The sequence below is a fragment of the Tyto alba genome, unplaced genomic scaffold (assembly GCF_018691265.1).
Source record: "Tyto alba isolate M040663 unplaced genomic scaffold, T.alba_DEE_v4.0 Super-Scaffold_6, whole genome shotgun sequence".
Lineage (NCBI taxonomy): Eukaryota > Metazoa > Chordata > Aves > Strigiformes > Tytonidae > Tyto > Tyto alba.
Window position 1 is genome coordinate 33,618,190 of NW_024881327.1, and position 20,632 is coordinate 33,638,821.

General features: G+C 33.7%; 1 protein-coding gene across 1 annotated transcript in view; it reads right to left on the bottom strand.

Annotated features, from left to right (window-relative positions):
* The window catches only part of PCDH7 (protocadherin 7), a 286,687-nt gene that overhangs the window by 146,546 nt on the left and 119,509 nt on the right, over positions 1-20,632 (bottom strand). Inside the window, exon 2 of the mRNA XM_032990321.2 lies at positions 6,219-6,435. Coding sequence (XP_032846212.2) covers positions 6,219-6,435 — 217 coding nt within the window. The remainder of the gene's footprint in view (positions 1-6,218; positions 6,436-20,632) is intronic.

Here is a 20,632-nt window from a genome sequence, read left to right on the forward strand (position 1 = left end):
CAGGAGTGGAGGAAGCAATCTTGTAATACAGCTTAAAAAAAAAGAACCATATGCTATTCTTCACTCTGAAGCACAAAGGGAACTAGAGCAAATACAAGGGGAAAGCAACAGAGAACAGCAAGAGAAATAACTTCTATTCAGAAAATCATAAAAATGTTGAATCATTTGTTAGCTTTGTTATCAATGTGTAGGGGTGGCTTTCCAATATAGAAGTACGTGTTCCTTTTTTGATTCCAGCAGATCCAAGCATAAGTTCTTTGAGCAGCCAAAATCCTGATCAAGCTGAAAACGATTCACAGCAATAGTCAGGTATACTTCATGAATAGATAGCATAAAGAAGTTGTTGGTATTTCTCTGGATAGTGTTGGAAAATAAAAAGTTAACGAGAGAGAACATGAACAGTATACTATTCTAGTGACTTCAATGAGTTATTTCTGCTCACAGTTCGCCTATATTTGGTTCCTTACTTTGCACTGTGCATTTGAAGTACAATGCAAACATAGAACAGTAGATAAGATACAATAAGCCTTAGTGCAATGACATATAATTCACAACCTAAAATAATCGTTGATCTTTCTGTAGTATGTTCTTAACCTAATAAAGCAAAAAAATATATAAAAATATATATCAGCACTAGGAATTTTTAATACAATCAAAACACACTTCCCTCATTTCTGTTTTAAGTATAAATATATAACACTTCAAAATGCAAATAACTCTTAAAGAACAAATACCACATTGTTTTGAAACTTAAAGTATCACTGTGCAAATAAGTTAGCAAACTGCATATCCCTCTGCTGAAGAAACTCACAGACATAGGGGTAAGGTCATCTAAAGGAACATGGTAAAAGACTAAAAAGGAAAAAAAATCAAGGAGGGAAACAGCCAATGTTCTTTCCAGCCAGGTTCACTGCCTTACATAAGACCACATTAGTATAACAGGGATCCCTGCACAGTGTGTCTTTTGTCTTAGAAACTGTCTGAATCTCTTTTTCCTCTTACTAAATGTCTTTTTACAGATCTTATCTGAATGCTCCATTCTCAAAACAAACTGGCTCAAGACATAATCCACCACTGAATATATATGTGTTCCAAAACATTACCTATATATATTGCTAGGTATAGAGAATCCAGAGTTCTTTGTGTCACTAATTATAGGTTATGATTTATCAGAAACAAGGATAAGAATTCTTATGTATATGTGTTATATAATAATTTGTGCAGCACTTTCTGGTATTTTGGGTTTCATGCACACTGGGTAACATTTAAGAAAAAGTGGATGTACCATCATTGAAAGAAAAAACAAACTGAAAAATGAACTATTAGCATGTAATCACTACATTGAAAACCTTTACTGACTCAACCTCTCAGATGGACTACTTACAACATTTTCAGGACACAGTTTTAAAAGCAAAATTATTCACATGCAATTTTAGGACCTGAATTCAAGAGAACAGAACATCTGAAAATAATGGGAACTGCACAAGTACAGTAATTCTATGGAGTAACTCAATGAATGTCTGGTTTGCAATGTTTACAATTTAAATCTTCAAGAACATTACCTTGCATTTATTTGCACTGCAAAAAGCAAAAGGGAAATGGAGTCTGTAAACATGGATTCTGTAAACTAATGTGGTTTTTTTTTTCATTTTATTAACACTTTGGTCAAGAGAACAGAGTAATATTCCATCTTAGAAGTAAAATTAAAAGAATGCTCTTATAAATAAAATTAATTACATTTACTAATTGTCAAAATTCCTTTCACATTTTCAAGTCATCATCTCACATACCATCAACCCCTTCTCTATATTAACAGTGGAACTTTGACAATTATGGTCTAAATCTGAAATTATCATTGAGAACATAGCATATTATCACAATATATGAACCAAGATAATGCACTTCTCTTCCTTGCCTTTTAGTTCTTCATGTGTCAGCCAGTGTAATTTATCTACTGATTTCTTCGTGGGAGTCAACTAACTGAATCACAAAAACCCTGAGCTCCTTTTAAAGCTCTGCTCCTTACTTCCTCTGTGACTTCAGACATTTCACTTAATCTTTCTTTACTCCATTCTCCCCCTGTAAAAATGGAAGCTGTAAACCATTCCCTTATTTTCTTTCTTTCATAGAGATGACTGTTGTTCTCCAAACCTTACATATTTGATACTGAAACATGGGCTAACTTAAAATGCTGTGCTGCAGACCAAAGATATGTTCCTATAGAAATACCTGATCTAGCTTTAACACAGGTATCTCAGGTGTGGCAGTCTAATTATGACTGAATGGAAACAAATTTTCAGGGAAGAACATGTAAGCCAAAATCTACAGTACTGCAGTTTCACTGCTATAGGTAGTCTAGCTAAATTAAACAAAAATTAAGTCCGATTAGGCCACTACATGTATAAAAAAATAGTAAGTATACAGTAATCTGAAAAAAAAAAAAAAAAAAAATATTTCTAAAGCGGCTGCAAGAAACATGAGGGAGACCTAATAGAACAGGGTGAATGGACATGAAACAGAAAAATCAAAGCTTTGCTTAGAGATCATATGTGTAATTAATAACATAGGAATTATTACGAAACGGCTGTATTGCCCATTCCCCAAGTGATGAGAACACATCTCCAGCAATCCCTACCTACATTAGAAGAAATAGAAGTTCATGGAAAGAAAAAAATAACAGGTACATGATGATCAAAGACTAAAAAACCTAGGAAGAGATACAGTTCAGTGGAAAGAAAAATTACAAGAAAACATAATAATCCACAATGTTTAAAAAGCAAAGTGGAATACTTCCATGATCTTTACCTCATAATGACAGAAGCTGTTAAATAAGAGAAAAAAAGCAAATAAAAATAAAACCATTTTGATACCCTTCACAGGAATTTCCTGTTGAAAGATAGCCTTCAGGTCAGTAACTTGAAGAGTATTTTTTAACTTTCCCTTGAGATATGTGGTATTAGGCATTGTCAAAAACCAAAGGCTATGGCTAAAAGACCAGGAAACTCATTTACCATGGTAATGTCTTTACCCTTGATTTAGACATATGAATTTAATAAAAAAGTTCTTGATAAAATTATTGTGCAATTTACATTAAGACAGTGCCATTCTAACAGTAAAATTAGAGAAGAAGGCTGCACATATGAGCAGAATTTCCTTGTAAGGAAAGCTCCAAGGGCAGAGGATAAATTAACTCAGAAGTTACTTCTGGTTCTGCAGATTTTACTAATTAACAAGATCGTTGCATACTGAATTTTCACAGTCAATCTGCTAACATTTCATTTTTCTTCTCCCTTTTTTTTTTTTTTCCTCCTGCATCTGATACCACAGCTAATCATAAGAACAAAACTTCAATCTACATCTGACAGTCATGTAGGCTGGTAGGTAATGTTCAGCATATTCTAAGAAAACCAACCCCCTTATCCTTTTTTTATTTTCCAGCATTTTATCCTCTCCTGAGAAAATAGAAAGAGGCCTCTTACCAGCAAACAGAAAGCTGAATTTGCTATTTACTTTTACTGTGAACTCAACCTTCTTACATTGGCCTTAACTATAAAAATGACTTGTTTTCCTTAGTCAGCTAGCAAAAAAATAAAAGTATCAAATGTATTGGAGGGTTTAGCATACTGTGCTGAAAACTATCATTTCAAACTTTAAAATGAAAGGAATTCCAAAGTAATTAGTTATAACTGCATTGTTTCACACTAATTGAAATTAAATGGTAAATATTTGAAGCAATAACAATTAATAACTAAGATAGCTTCCAAAGTGCTGTTTCCATGGAAAATCTGAATGAAAATCCAGTATGAATTCTGATTAAAACCTAACCAAGCTAAACATTGCAGATTACCTAGATTCCAATTAAATGTGACAAATGAACATTTGACAGATTTCAATTCCAATTCTATTTCTGTCAGAATGATCCATTAATATTGAAGATTACATTATCAGAATTTGAACAATACAGTTGTGCCTAAAATAGTTAAATTACAAGTGGACTTAAGAATCAGATCACAGAAAACTCTCACTCAAATGTTAGATATTAAAAATATGAAGGAGCAAAAGTATATCTTATCCTGTTGTGTCTTTATTTATAGATTAACGTCAACAAAAATTTCTGGAGGCAGACGACATGCCACTGTTAAAATCTTGTTAAAATATAACAGCAAGATCCAAAAGTCTGTATAGTATAATTTTTATCATAATGTCACCCACCTTTCAAAGGTGTCAGTTCAAGGTTTTATTAAGGAGAAGGAATTCCTTCTTACTATTTTATGTCCTGCCATGCAATTTTTTTATTCATGGTAATTTTGTTTTCATTCACTTATTCATGGAATATTTATCTAGCTCTATGTTTCCATCTATACAATACTATTTTAAAAAAAAAGTCCAACAGATTCATCCTATCAAATATAAATTGCCATCTTTCAAAAAATCAAAGTAATGTCTAAAATACTTTAATTATTAGAATGCAATATCAGTTTTTGCATCAACAGAAAACCTTATATAAACTGGTTTGCTTTAATTTTTGACACCACTCAAGCTCTTTTCATTTTCAATTACACTTCAGTAAGCGTGATGATTTTCACTGGCTACTGAATACATTTAAAATTATATTCAATTGTGGCTCTACAGTTTTCCCAATATGGTTTGGGCATACTCCATTTTAACATACTTTCTGAACTCAGAATTTAATGTCTAGCAATCTACTACACTGATATATGTCCAGGGAAATCAATAAATTGTTTAATTTCATTATCATAGCCACAAAATCTCACCACAAAACATACAATAAAATAATCATCCCAACTTAGGTACAAAGTGTAGAAATTTTTTTTCTGACATTTTTCTAGTAATGCGACTATCACTTTCTCCCCTCCCACACACCCAGAAAAATGAAATGTAAGGAGATATATTCATATCGACAACCGAAAAGAATATATAGACACGCACTTACACACATACATAACCTAATATATCTTCTTTTTAGATGGATAATACCATCACCCTTTTTGGTCAATTAGTCATTTGCTGTTGGGATATGCATTATAAGCAGATGTAGACTGCTGTAGCTATTCTTCAGTCATACACACTAGATTTAGCAATATCTTAACATGGAAAAATAATATATTTTTATTGGGTCAACATGTCTATCTCAGAAAAGACAAAAACCAAAGAACAATTATCCAGTGCTGTAATTTCTGAGAAACTAAAACATGCACTTAGTCAAACTAATTCATTCATTCTGTAACAGAAAATATACCACCCTTCTTACATATACCTACCAATTCCAATTGGATTAACAAATCCATTATTGAGTTGATTTTCAAAAATCTATACGCTTTGATATACCATAATTTATTTTATTGTTTATAGGCAAATGAAAAGACATTGAAGTCAGTGTCTGACTTCATAAAATTTTAGATAAAGGCCAATAAGTGGAGAACAGTAAAACATTCAGGTTTTATGAAATACGTTTCAAATTGAATAGATTTTTTAAAAATTCTAAATAGCTTTATATAGAAATGAAAACAAAACCTGAGATTTAAATTACTTTTATTTTGTCAAAGCTGGAGAATTATTATAGAATAAATAATGATTCAGCATTTTCTCCTTCTACATAAATAGACCCTTAATTTAAATCAGATATTCTAAAAGTATTGTACAAAATAAAGTGTGAAGAAAATGAATGTTCTTTTTTCTAAATAATGAAGAATGGAGTTGACAGTGTTATTTTGAAAACAGACTATATAACATTTTTGGGGAAAAGGGAGTACTCTAGAGTGGGGCTTTTAAATCCTGCTTTCTTTTGCTGATGCTGTACCTATTACATGCTGGGAAATTTCCTAAGTAGTTGTTGAACCAAAAATACTAGGAAAAGAGAATACATCTCCTTTATGGTCTTTTATCTAAAAGGAAAATAATGGAATTTAATTCAATTACCATCTCCCCAGCCCTCGACCGGTATTTTTTTCAATGTTTTAACTGCTTCTGCAGTATTGTTTTTAAATCATGTAAAGAAAATAAAGTGCTGGTTTTATTACTAGTGTTATGTTCCATTATTTTGTATATCTGCATTTTAACAAACTTTAAAATAAAATAATAATTACAGTTTTATCTATTTAATATATTTATTTATGGTTTTGGACTGACCTTTCAAAAATCTACTTAGTATCACTTGCTAGTGAGATTATGTGTGTGAATGTCGTGTTTGCCCCTACCATTTTCCATATGCTCTGCCTCACCAACACTGCCATCCGGCGTAGTCCTTTCGTAGTTGTCCTCTGGGAGTGGAAGGGCACCCAGTCTTGGCCCTGATGAACTCTTACTGCTTGGTGTTTCTGACTCCTCCAGACCGCTGTCATAGCAACTCTGCAATGACCCTTGATGTGGGTCCTGAGGCTGACTCACAACAGAAAACGTCACTCTACGAAATGGCTGCAAGAGAAAAGATTCTGAATGTCACTGAGAAGTTTGGTCTTTGAACAACTGATTCTCAAAACATGACTTAAGCAAACTAATATTTCAACATTTACCAGTTAAACAATTTTGTCTAAATTAAAGCAAACAGTAAGTATAGTCCTTAAAATGCCACTGGACAGAGTTCCTGTGGATTTTTAACTGTGATATATGGTCCAGAACCTTCCCACAGTTTCGCATAGCCTCGTTTCAAATGGCTGCATGAGTTAAGAAAATTCTTATAATTATTTATAAATTCTATACAGTTCTTCTTTTACTCAATAGATGAGTGGAGTTTATATCAGATTGCATAAATGTACTTGACAGTGTGTACATGTGTATGTGTAAGACTGTGCGGGTGGGTATAAATGCTCACCTATAAACTATATTGTGGGTATTAACAACATAGCAGCACTCCCATAATCTTTTTAAAAAAAAAAAAAAAAAATCACTTCCTGTGGTTTGGAAAGCTAGTTGACATGAGAAAGGAGAAAAAAAGAAGGGGGGAGGAAAAAAAAAAAAAAAAGAAGGGTTCAGTCTCTTATCTCTTTGCCATAAAATTCAGTGCCTGCAGACAGGGTGTGTTGCCAGCTGACTTAATAAAGCCTTTAAAGTACTGCGAGCACAGCTGACACCACATGTTTCCACTGGGACTGTACAAACATAGATTGTTAGAGATTTGTATTCATTCAAAATGACAGATATTACTGTTGCTCTGGAAGCCTACACGCGGAACCCTGGCATCAGTGAGCATCCCAGGAAGTGGGAGTCTATCCCTCACATTTCAGAGGACACTGAGGACAGGCAGAATTTTCAGTAAGCAGCTAGGTGATTCTCTTATGATTTGAACTACACTCAAGCAGTAATGATATATTTCAAATTATTTAATGATACAATTGAAATAACATATTGTTTGCAAGGCTAGAATACTGCAGAGAAATATTAGATGTTCTAATCAGCACATTCTAAACCAAACACCAATAGTCCCATTTTATAAGACACTATGCAGACTTTGCTGTGTTTAAAATGTGAGGTCAGAGAGTGCTGCCCACCTTTGGATTCAGATGTGTTTCAAGTCCTGTGTTAGAATGAGACACAGGCATGCATCACCCCCACTGGCACCTCTGGTCCCTATAGGTTGAAAATGTGTATGCAGGCCAGAGGGAGGAAACAGCAACTACAACCACTTACACAAGCCCTGAAGAATAGAAGTCCACATTAGGTTTACAAGTAGGAGGGTGGGTGGAGTTTCAGTTAGAATTTTTACAATTTTTTTGAAGCTAAAATTTTTGAAGGTATAAAGATATTCAGTGCTGATGAGAAATAAGTTGTGCTACAAATATAACACTAAGTTTTCCTGGCACAAGTAGATCAAAATATGTTCATAAATATGAGTGTTGCTAGAAATATGAGAAAATTCTAAGGGAAGAGTCATGGTATTCTCATGGTGAATTTTTGACCTTTTAGAGTTTCCTTCTGTTCTGCAGCTGAAAAGTGCTTTTATACCAATGTAATTTAGAGCTTCCTATCATATCAAATGCAAGGAGAATAAAGGAGCAAAACAAAAGAATGGAGATCACAAATAATGAACATTAAAAGATCACATTAAAATAGTTTACAGTTGCTGCTCCTTTCACTAACATGGAAATAATAGAAAGCATAGAGAAGGATTAGAACAGCTGTGTTAAGATCCTATATCTATAATATACAATTTGCATAATATTTCCTCATACATGAGCAGGAAGTTCCTTCCCTTCCATGAGTATTCAGAAGGAATCCCTTTGTTGAACTGTGCAGAAATTCTAAAAGCTTTACTACTGGTTCTGAATCATACAGGAAGTTTAAAGCCCTTTTGCAGTAGTCTGTCCTGCAAAATGTCTGCATCACTTGTATTGTATTTTCATATTTCAAAAATAGTTTGTGTATTGTGTTACTGGTAATCTACACACATATTAATTCCCTCAAACAAATAACTAACTAAATGTAAAGAAAGATGAAGTATCTTTATATAAGCCATGGTTTTAGATGAGAGCCACCAATTTTCTTTTGTTTTTTCTAATTTATCAAGGTAGTGACTTCCTTTCATGTGCTTTCCATAGAAGGACTTCTAAGTATATAAAAAGATGTCAAACAAAGTGAATATTCCATATCTTGTAAACAGGCTCTGTTATTTCTTTCCAGTATGACTGTTCTCAGATCACTTAAGAATACTGCAAGTAGAAGTTAAGGTTTCATTAGTGAAGTAAAGTTTATTATTTTCATTATACTGACTAAATTCACAGGATCTTTCCACTGTCTTGACATTGAAATTACGTTTATTTCTTCATATTATTACTATGTCAGGTAAACAGCTGCCATTTCTACTTACATTAGAAATTAGATATTTTTGTTTGGAAAATATGGATTCACCATTTACTAAGTATGCCAAAGTTGCTAGTACAATTTAAATTGTATTTCTACTATTATTCAGGAAACAGTTTAGGGAACTGCCTAAGAACCTAAGAAAATAATTTATTTTCACTCATACTTAACTCATTGGTGCAATGCCCAGATGCATCCAAAGATCAAGTTCTGTCTCCTACAGGTAGTCCACTTGACAGAACTTTCTAACACGCTCACCCGTCTTTCCTGAAGAGCTTGTACACTAAATGCATGAGTTGTCCAACCACAGCTCAGTAATTTGAACAATGTCATATTTCTGAGGCCACACACTGAGCTACAGTTCCTCCTGCTTGTTTCCCAGACTGTGTACATTTCTGTACATATGACATCCTTGATGTGGATCCTCTTTCATTTTGTTTTATTATTCTGGAAGTCTCTCTTGTACCTACCACCTTGCACCCTTTGCTGTCCACCCCTGCCCACCACTTCCTTACTTGACCGTAGGTTGTAATTTCCCTCTGCAGTCAGTCCTGGTTTAAAGTTCTCCTCAGCAGGATCCCCAGTCTGGTGGAAAAGATGCTGCTGCCAGCTTTGTCAGGTGGATCCTGTCTCTTCCCAGATGTCCTCAGTCTTCGAAAAGGGGGGCCACTGGTCTAAGAGCAAAATCCCTGTCCCACAGAACCTACCTGCTCTTTCCCAAGCCTTTCAATGTCAGGACTGCACAGACACCATGAAGTCCATTGTGCCCTTCACCCTCTCTCCTTAGAGCTGTGTAGTCACCACTGATACAGTCAACATCCTCAAAGTGCCACTGGTGCCCGTGGGGATGAGGAGCAGCAGACAATATTCCAATGAGTAAAGAAGCCTCAGGAGTCTCTGCAAGGCCCCCTGCACCTGAGCACCTGGCACACTACAAACCTCCCTAAACAGCAGGTTGAGTCAGCAGATGGGGCCCCCATCCCCCTTAGAAGAGGGTCTCTCATCCTGATGTTTCCTCAGGCAGAGCTTCCACTCTCTTGTCTGCTACCAGGGAATTGATCCTATTCTGCAGTTGCAAATCTGCAGGTGAAAGCATTGGCTGCCCTGTATTGCAAAACATCAAAGGCCTACACTCCCAGATCTTGGGAGTCTCTCCAGTGAACACATCCTCTGGTTGTTCCTCTTTCTGTGCAGTGAGGGGTTCAGGATGCATGGGTGGTATATGGGTACACGTATGGGTAAATGTATGGAGATATATATACTATACCAGAATGCTAAATACTATTTAGTGAAAATAAATATATAGGCTTGAAATATTAGAAATCTGCTTTCAATTAAAATAGCTGGGTATGTACGGAACATGCATGTACTAGTTCTTGATGGGAAACTGTATTTTGCTTTAAGGTAAGATCTAGTGTAAATCATACAGCTTATCTTTGAAAAGATATGGTAAAATATATTGTTGTGGAATCACACAGACAAGCAAGAGTAATTTGCACATTCTGATACTAAATATTTAAGCATACTAGTAAGCATACTTAGTATACGCTAGTACTTACATACATAACATACACATTTCAAGGAAAAAATGGAAGAAATTTTACATGGTAGAAACTTCCTACAATGAGATCCTGTATTCTGTAACTATATGTCAATTATTACTAAATTCTGGACCAATTATGACAACTTTGTGAATCTCCCATAATTTGGATTTACTTATATCCTGTTCCATAGGTTAATTCCTGAATATCATAGTATCTCCCCAGGAAGGAATTATCTGCTAGAGACACTTTGATGAGCTGAGTAAACATGTAAATTAAGGAAGCAATTCCCATAATTTCCCACAGACTGTTAAGTTTGCCTGTTATCAAACCTTCCAGAGGAAACATTAAAATCTACATTTGAAAGGCTGTATCGACTTGATAGCCATATGATAACCTGATACCTCTCAGACTCCCAACGAATCACAGGCCACAGTTTAGGAACCACTTTTAAAAAGATGCAGAGGACCTTTGGGTACAGCCTGTCTTCAGAGTAGTAAAAGTAACGCCCTGTAACTCAGACCTAAGCACAATGGAACTTGCCCTCAAAATATGAAGATCCTTTCCCTGATCCAGGTTTATCCTTGGAAAAACGCACCTGCAGCTTTGACAGCGGATAACTGGAGAGCATGACACTTAGAGACCTCACAGAATTCAAGGGTGGGATGCAAAGCTTGTAGTTCATGGTTACCACACACCTACATGTTGGTCCTACTTACAGAGTATTCCAAAGACTGCTTTGGGATAATCTCTTAAAAATTCTCATTAGAAATTTCATCAGAAGACACAAATACTACCACCCCTTCCCTGCGGTTCTGCTTAAAGGTTTTTAAGGTTTTATTCAATGACTGTGATGAATCAATTCCACCTACTTTTCTAGATCTAATCACCTGCCTGGGGTTACTATGTGGCAAAGACATACTGCACCATAAACACTTTGCATCATCTACAGTTATTACAAGATCAGTGTGATGCAACTTAAAATGAGAATTAAAAGAAATGGTCAAGGATTTAAAAACCTTCTGTCCCCTTTCCTATGGATTTTTGGGAAATCAGTCCCAACTAGATCACAAACACAGAACACCTGGTTATCATATCTGCAATAAACCAAGAAGGGTAGTAATGTTATTTAAAATAAGTTTTGAAAAGAACTATCAACATTTTAGGACCATCCTGTTCCTCTTCCCATATTCTTTTAAGGATATATGTCTTACCTAGATGGCATATAAAGAATACCTGTGATAGATGCAAAGTTGGCCTGGTTTATATCTAAGGCTGAAAATTCCTAGCAATAAAATTATTTGTCCTATCAACTAAAAGAAATTTGATATGCCTTTTCTAAATTATTAATAATGAGTTTTTAAACAGATCTAGATGTTCATCTTGCTTTTTTTCTTAAGTGCTGTACTGAGTAGGAATTATCTGACACAAAACCAACACACACAGCATTCAGTTCAGTAGAGTCAATTCAGCCCATTCCACAGAATATCAAGGAGTATGATATCATGGTAACAAAATCCTTTCTGGAAGAATTATATGCATGTTAATTGTTATTCTTCAACTTTTATTATACTTCTACTTCTTGTACAAACATCAGAATTCTGACGTCTGTGTTGTATTCTGAAAACTCAGGCAAATGTATTACAAATTTTTAATGCATCAGACCTCATGGAATAATATCACGGCCTGTGTTTTTCTGATAAAAAGAAATAGACCTCGATCATAATGTATGTTTGTTATCATCACAGTTAAGGAAGACTATTTTCAACTAATTTAATGGGTTTTAAGAACAGAAAAAATTGGATATCCACACTGTAGCTTACTGTCTCCTTTCCAACATGTCATCCTTTCTGATACATAAAACACCATATACTTCAGACAGTATAATCTGGATAAACATAGCAACGGTCATAACGGAACCATCAGTCATAAAAGATACTGAGCTTTTATATACTTTGAAAATTGAGGCTAGACTAATTATGGCACCTATTTTTTTACATCTAAAGAATTATGACATCTTAGAGATAAAGTTGAGGAAAACACAAAAGTATGGGATTGCTATAAAATGCCTCTGAAAAAAAAATGTGTATACGTATTCATGTTACTGTTTATGTAACTCACAGTAGTCCTTTAATTGTTACTAACAACATTTAAGTTAAATGAGATGTAATCCCTATCAAGAACATTATGCGCACTAGAAATTTGATATATAATAAATACTGTTTATGGATTAGTTGCTATGAATGCAAAAAACCCTCCATAAACAAGAACTTTCTTCATGTACTCTAATCTTCGTTTAGATACTAATCTGTAAACCATTTGAGGTTTCAAAGAAAACTTCATATTAATGAGACAAACAGGCGGGAAGGGGGATAAATACTAGGATTAATATTTCTAAAAAGTTATTGATAAAATGCTGGTTATCTTATACATTTATTGCCATGCCCAAAATAAGGTTATAATCTGAACTTTAACAAGAAGAGATTGACTACATCCTTAATTTTGTGTTTCCATTGTTAAAATTACATCAGTAACATGTCACAGAAAAATGGACAGGAGAAATTTCCAAGTGCTGACAAAATAAGGCACATACCCATAAAGAGAGGGGAGAGGGCTACGTTTAGCTTTATTAATTTTCAGTGCACAACGTTAATACAGCTCCATCTGACAGCACTGTGAATCAACATGGTAGAGTTGATTTTACCCAAATAAGCCCACTAGCTGTTTATTTTTTCCTTCTCAGCAAAACAGCAACCCTAAGCTTTTTTGTAGCCCCTTAGTAGAGATGGTCCTTGCTAGATTCACATTTAGAAAGAATGCAATAGGTCTGATAATTTTCTCCCTCTGAAAATTGTTATATTTTCTGATAACATCAATTGTAATCAGTCAGGTTTTTAATATCTTCAAGAATGGAGACTCCACAACCTCTCTGAACAACCTGTTCCACTCTTCTGCCACTATCAGAGTAAAGAAGGTTTTTCTTATGTTTGAGTGTAATTTCTGTATTTCAGTTTGTGCCAATGTACAAAAAACCCCTGGTGATGAGTCAAACCTAAATCATATTATAATTACTGTTAGCATCAAAAGTCAATCAATGTCAAGCTGCTTGTAAGACTAACATAGCGACTTTGAGATATGTATAGTGTAGATTTGAAAAATAGTCAGAAGAGATATGTCAACTCATCACATAAATTCAAAGTGTTTCTTTAGCATTTGAATTTTGATAAAACATGTCAGTATCCTTTTCTTTCTACTCATTCTTAATTGCTGGAAGCTTGTTGGAAGATAAACAAAATATTAATGAACAATTTCTATTCTTCATGAATAGTTTCAACCCACACAACTCTTCCCCCCATTCAAATCACATATTTCTACTGTTGTAAATTTCTATCATTGTGGTTAATACAAAATTGTCATGAAATTAAATTAAACAGACATTATTTTTCAATGAGAAGTCTGAAACACCCAAGACAAGTATTACAACAGGAAAGGAAAAGAGGAGAAACACACTGATAAGAATAATCAACTTTTTCTTTTAAATTTGGCAAAAAGTAATAAAAATTTCAATTTTGAACAGGAGTTCAATAAAATAAAAAAATATTCTGATATTACAGCTATGTATCAGGCATCACCCGGCATGAATTGTGATTGGCTCAGCTATCAGGTAAGAATTCTACACGCAAGAGAAAGACTCTCCATTATTATTGCCATTTATTTTGTTAGCATTTTTATTAATTTTAGCTGCAGTAGTGAGCTCCTGGTCATGAACTAGTAGCATGATTTGTTTATTCTGTATGAATATGAAATACAAATCCACTAATATCTATTTACTTGAGCCCAAGGCAACATTAAGATTTGATATTCAGGGATAATATTTCATAATGTATTTTACATTATGGGAATCTTTACTGTAACATTCAAACATACATTTTTCCTTTTAAGTTCAGTGCTGTTCTCAAATATCCTCTCTTGCCTGTTATCCACATTTGCCTTTATGCAAAAGAACAATGACTTCTGAGCAGCCCAAAATCCTTTTCATACACCTAGCTATGTTCATTAAGTAGATTCCTAATAACTCTCATCTCTTACAAGTAAACAAACAAAAGGCATGCCTATTATTCCTGTGAATACCATCAGAGAAGACACACAATAATATGAAGAACATCCCTTTCTCAAAGATACAATATTCTTTTGTGATAGAATCCTCATATCAAAATACAACACAAAAGTTCATTTAGTAAAAATAAACAAGATCTACAAGGCTTTTAAACAAAGCCAATATTCTTAGCATTTCACAAGAGCTCTTCTTGGTAGCTATTGAAAGATGAGCATAAAGAAAACAAGAATAAATGAGAATCTGTAGTAGAGGTGGTCAAAACAATTTGATTATACTCTTGCCTGTTCATGAAAATATACTTTTGTTATCTCTTCAGTATCCCATTGTTTGAGAATTATAAGAACCAAGCATCTGTGACCCTGAAGTACTCTCTTATTATTCTTCTACAGGAGAGAAATAGATGAAGTAGCACTTTGTCTTCCCAATAATAATTATAATGTGAAATTAGATTTTTATCTTATTTATATTTTCTTTAAAAAAGCTGATCCTAAATTTTTCTGTAGATTAAACACAACTTCAGTGAATCTAGTATTTTTTTCCCCTGAACTCATTTCATTAGATTCCAATATTCTACTACAACTCTTTCTAATAATTTTCGTTAAAAACCTCTAAATACTTTTTGTTTAACCAAAATCTATCACTAAGGCACTGGAACAGTATTCATTTAGTTAAGTATCATTCCAGTATCTTATACTACTCACTACTTACACCTTCACAATGGCTAGCATTCTTCACTTTGAAACTTTTCTGTGATTTCTTGAAATATTTTGAGTCTGTCTTTCCTGGAGGGGTTGGGTTGGTTTTCTTTTCACTCTGCTTTTCAGCAGAGAATTTGCTGCTCAAAACTAGCCCAGGAAGCCCAACAATTCACAAAAGCTGTTGTCTGTTAGCTCCTGTCTTTCAGCATAAGTATGAGAAATTTTTATCTTTGTTTATTTGCTACACTGTTTCATTTAAGTTTCTCACTGACTGAATTGAACAACACTTTGAAACAAACAAAACTCTTATTTCCATCCTACCAGCTCAATCACCTAGATATTTGCATTGAGATCCTCAGCAACTTTCTCCTGAATCTGGAACTTTATTAAAATAATTTAATGTGTTGAAATTAAAAATAATATAATCCTTTACTCTAGTTATGAGGCACTGAAAAGCCCTAAAATGGGAGGTGTACATTCATGAGCCTACTTCCAAAATCATTTACAGAAAAGTGCCCTTAGAGAAAGGATGAAACCAGAAAGACTATCAACACATATTTCTCCCAGGCTATAGAATGATGTTCTTTTAATTGTCTGTAGTCCAAGTGGGTCAAAATGTGATGTGATAGAAAAAAATGTATCTAATTACTCAGATATGTATATATATCACTTGATGTTCTGGCACAGCATTCTATATATATAAAAGAAAAATATTTTAGAACTACAGAATAGTTCACAATAGATATAAATTGTCATATTCTACACAGCATTTTGGGTAAATATACATTAATGTTTTAGTTCACAGAAGGTACGAGCTACAGATGTTAATTTTCTTATCATCCCCAGTTACTGTACTTTGCTATCCTTGGAAGAACTATCTTGAAGCAAATATACTGGACTCTTTTTGGATCCAGTTCAAAGGAAAGATATGTTTCAAAAGCGTGCCTAGATATCTTGAACTAACAGGACTTCAGTTCACAGGATCAGACTAGACCTAGTCTGAAGTAAACCTCCACAAAATGCATATAGTATGAAAATCAGTCTCAGCACCCACTGCTTACCATACAGATCAATTCCTCTTGTTCCATTCTATTTGCTAATGTAGACATAGCCATTTATAAAAATTGCTTTCTCTAAGTTTTGTTTCCCTGCACAAGAGAAGCTTGTGTCTGCAAAGGGAGCTTTGCCAGAACACCACTGAAATCACAGATCCAGACAGCGAAAGCATATATGAACCTTTCAAAACATCAATCTTGAGTATTAACAAAGCATTAATGCAGAAGTAATGTATTCTTGTAAGTAATGAAAATTAATCTTGCTGCTAAGATTAGATGAAACATTTTAAATATACTGCTAATAGACCACAGTGTTCTGTATATAACTCATTAGATAAACAGGGAAAAAATAACTCTCAAAAAAGATTTTAATTATTAATGCATATATTACATCAAAGTGGTATTCTTTGGGTCGTAAGTCTCACCTTTTGTTCGACTTTATCATCATAGTTAAAAAGGATAATTACTAATACTATTGAGAATATTTTCTTTTTAGTAGCTGTTCACAAGAAAAGACTCTAGCCCAATATGAACAGGGAGAGTCACAGCATCACATTTTAGGAAAATTCAGCAATAACTCTTGGAAGAATAGGATCAAATCATAAATATATATGAATACATAACCAGGCACTTCAAGTCCAATAGGACAGGTATGCAAATACAGATATTCATGCATTTTGTGAGTGATTAGGAATACAGACTTTTATACTGCTCACCAAAATTGTATCGATGATGACATATTTCCCAAAATACGTATTTGAAATGTTTTCCAAAATTAGGTAATAGACTCAATAGTTTGTATTATTCTTATGCATCATGTAGTCCTCACTGTTTACTGATCATTCATGTAAATTGTCCAAATTATTCTCTAAATATCTTTACAGTCATACTGATTTTTAAAATGATGATATATTTTATAAAAATTGGACAAGAATAACTCAGACATGAAATCTCAGATAGTCAACTATGCTCTACAAGAAGTGGAAGGACAGAAATATACAAATGTATCCCATCTAGGAAGGTATTTAATAGAATGGAAATATTCTTCACTAAATATTGAGGAATTTAAATTAGCTACATAACTTTTAGATCACTCAAGTTAGATGAAGCAAATGCTATTCTTGGTGCATATGTAGTTATGCATGTTATAATAAGAAACATGCCACAGGCTCAAAATACAAGGCCTTGAAAGGGAAAATGGTTAATTTTATTCAACAATTAGATATTTGAAAAGGCACTATAGATTTGATGGGAAAAATAGAGGCATGAATGAACATAAAAATACAATTTGTTCCATTATTTCATTTTAACCAGGGCTACGTACACTTTCATTGTGACAAACAGATTGTTGGAAGAAACACATTTAATAGAGGTAATTGAGGAGGAAACTGATAAAAAGGTAGTTACAGAGAAAATAACAGATGAGGTCCATGTCCACAACTATGCTCCAAGGCTAATCATCTATATAGCTACCTTGTATAATTAAAACTCTTGACAAAGATTTAGGGAGTTTTGTTCGTTTGCTTGTTTTTCCACATCATACTGAAAAACCTTTAAAACTATAACACTACTGTAAAATTAGAATATACAATTTCTTCCATTGTAGGAAAATATTTGAAGGGCAGTGGTCCACAAAACAATATAGAATTTGATATTTTTTTAAAAACACTAATTAAAAGGAGACACTTAGCTGATAGTAAACTGTTGCAAAAATATCCCAAATAAATAAACAAAAATATATTTTTTTCAAAATAATCAGTTACATAAATTAGAAACCTACTCATATGTAGATGTCAGTGCTTAGTTCCTATTATGGCCATCTGAAACACCATGCCTGTTACTCTAGGTTAAAAGTTACTTTGTAATTGTCAGTGATGTCATTTGAAGCAAATTGCTTAAGTGTAAGAGCTGTTGAAATGTGAAACTATTACTTTACACTTGACTCAGAATGTCAGTAATTATTTGAGAACATAGTTAACACAGTAAAAGTGCTTGAAATGTACAGCCTCATAAGAAGAACTGGCATATTTATCTGTGGAATTGATTACAACCATCAACCTGTTATACAATTTTTACTGAATGAAAAAAGCAGTATAATGTTACAGAAAAGAAAAAAAAAAAGTCTGTTTGTGTTCTGGTTTTGTTTGTTTGTTTTTTTTCCTTCAAAAGTCTAGTGGTTAAATTCTATGAAAAGAAATTTTAACTTGTGTTTTCTAATAAAAATAAACCAGGCTTGTGTTTGTTGATACATGCTCCAGCCAATTAATAATAAAGCATGAGTTTTGAAGGAGGCAATGAGATGATTGTTTGGAAAACAACAGTGGGGATTCTGATAACTTCTTAGATCTGCCTATTTTTATTATCCTGGAGCTTATTTTCCACACATGCAGTTTCAATTTCATTTTTACATTCTGAATCAAAATCACTTTACTCTTTCACTTCAGATTTGGACCCGAAAATGAAAGACATCTGTTAATCACTTAAAAGTTTTTCATCATTCACTTAACAAAGTCATTAAAGAAGTTATGTATCTGAAGAAAAATCAAATTACTGTGCATAAAATACTTTAAAATATAGACAGAAAAGCATGGCTTATAATAAAAGTAGTTAAATTGTTCATAGTTAAAACTTTATAACTCTGTTTTCATAAGTAGAACTTTAGATACGTTTTAATAGTCAAGCTAGTTGAAGTATTCTGGAACTGTTTAGCATAAAAATGAACACCTCCTCAATTAAAAATGTGGCTACACATATAAGATTTCATCACCAATTTAACAAAGCTGAAATGTAAAACTTTAGGAGTGATAGCCATCTACATGCAACAATATGTTAAATATGGAAAAATACTTTCTCCTGTTGATGAATGCAGCATGCATTTCAGTGATGAGGACTACAGATTGGTGCAAAGATTGCCGTTTAAAAGATTCAGGTCATTTACTCCAGCATCTTCCAAGACCTCTTCAGCACAGCTCAACTGTGGAAAATATTAATGGATACTTCCTCAGACTGCTTCTTTTGCTGGTGAGAAAGATGCATTAATTTTTGCTATTAGGAACATGTATTTGATAGAGCTCATGTTCCCTTAGTCTTTTTAAGGCATTCTGAAAATAATGTAGAAGAAAGGAAAATACTCTAGGCTTAATAAATGGCTGGTTTTGATTGCATGTCTCACATCAATACAACAAACAACAAAGGATTTATGATCCATTTTGTTACGTGGCTGATGAAGGATGAGTTCAAATTACAGTTCAGTACACCCTACATTCTTAGTCACTGCATAGTCATCCCTGTCAATCACATATTTACAGATATTTTTCGATCATAAGAACATTATCAACATTGCTCATGAATGTACTGTTTGACACTCAAGGAAGTTCTGAAAGGAGTCCACAAACTAGAGTTCATGTTCTTTTATTCCACAGCTACAGACCAGTTGGGTAACTTTCAGGGTCATGAGGAGAAAACAACCTGATGGATTTCCTGGAAAAAAAAACCCACAGGCCCAAAAGAGTGTACTATGATTGAAAGATGATTAAAAGTAGTCCACATTGTGTTTTCAGACAGCCAAATTAATTCTTATTTTGCACTCTTTCAAAAATTTATCTAAGAATGTGTTTAATGTTGTGACTGTATTTCAAGACACTCGTTTTGATGCTTGTATTCAGTTCTAAATAAGTTTTCAATATTAAGATGTTATTTAAAAAATGTGACAATGTGAAATAAATCTTCATCTGTTTTATTGGTAAGAGGTGTCAAATAGACAAGTATTGGTTTTGCCTAACCACCTCTCCTTCCCTCCAATACCAAAGTATGGGAAGCATCAAAAGCAAAAAGTGGTTTGGTCACTTAATATAATTCTATTCTTTCATTGTACAATGTCATGCAGAACATAAAATGTTCTTTATTTAGACAAATTAGAATTAAAATATCAGATTTTTTCATCCTAAAACCTAGTTTTTACAATATTGTCACTCAGAAAAAAATTAAGATCACATAATGAAAATACCACGTCATTTAGAAAAGAATCATATAATGAAAATATCAAACTTTTCCATCAGAAATACTCTCTAAATAGCATGGCCATCTTCCACAGGGTCAGGCTGGCCTGCAGGTTCAGATGAACTGCACCATTAGCCAGTATTGGGGTTCTCACAGGAGATGGTCATTCTTATGATTCACCAGGGAAAGTACAACTCTTCAATTTCCTCTCTGAATATAACAGAAATAGCCTTTCTGGCACAGGCGTCTGGGCTTAAGTCTCAACCTTGTTTTATATCTGCATCGCAAATTGTGTTGCCATGTGAAGTCACACAAGCCAACTCGAATGGCACTGGAAGGTTGCTTGTGAGATTCTTGAGTACTTTGCATCTCTATTCATACAACACCATATAGATGAATGTATGC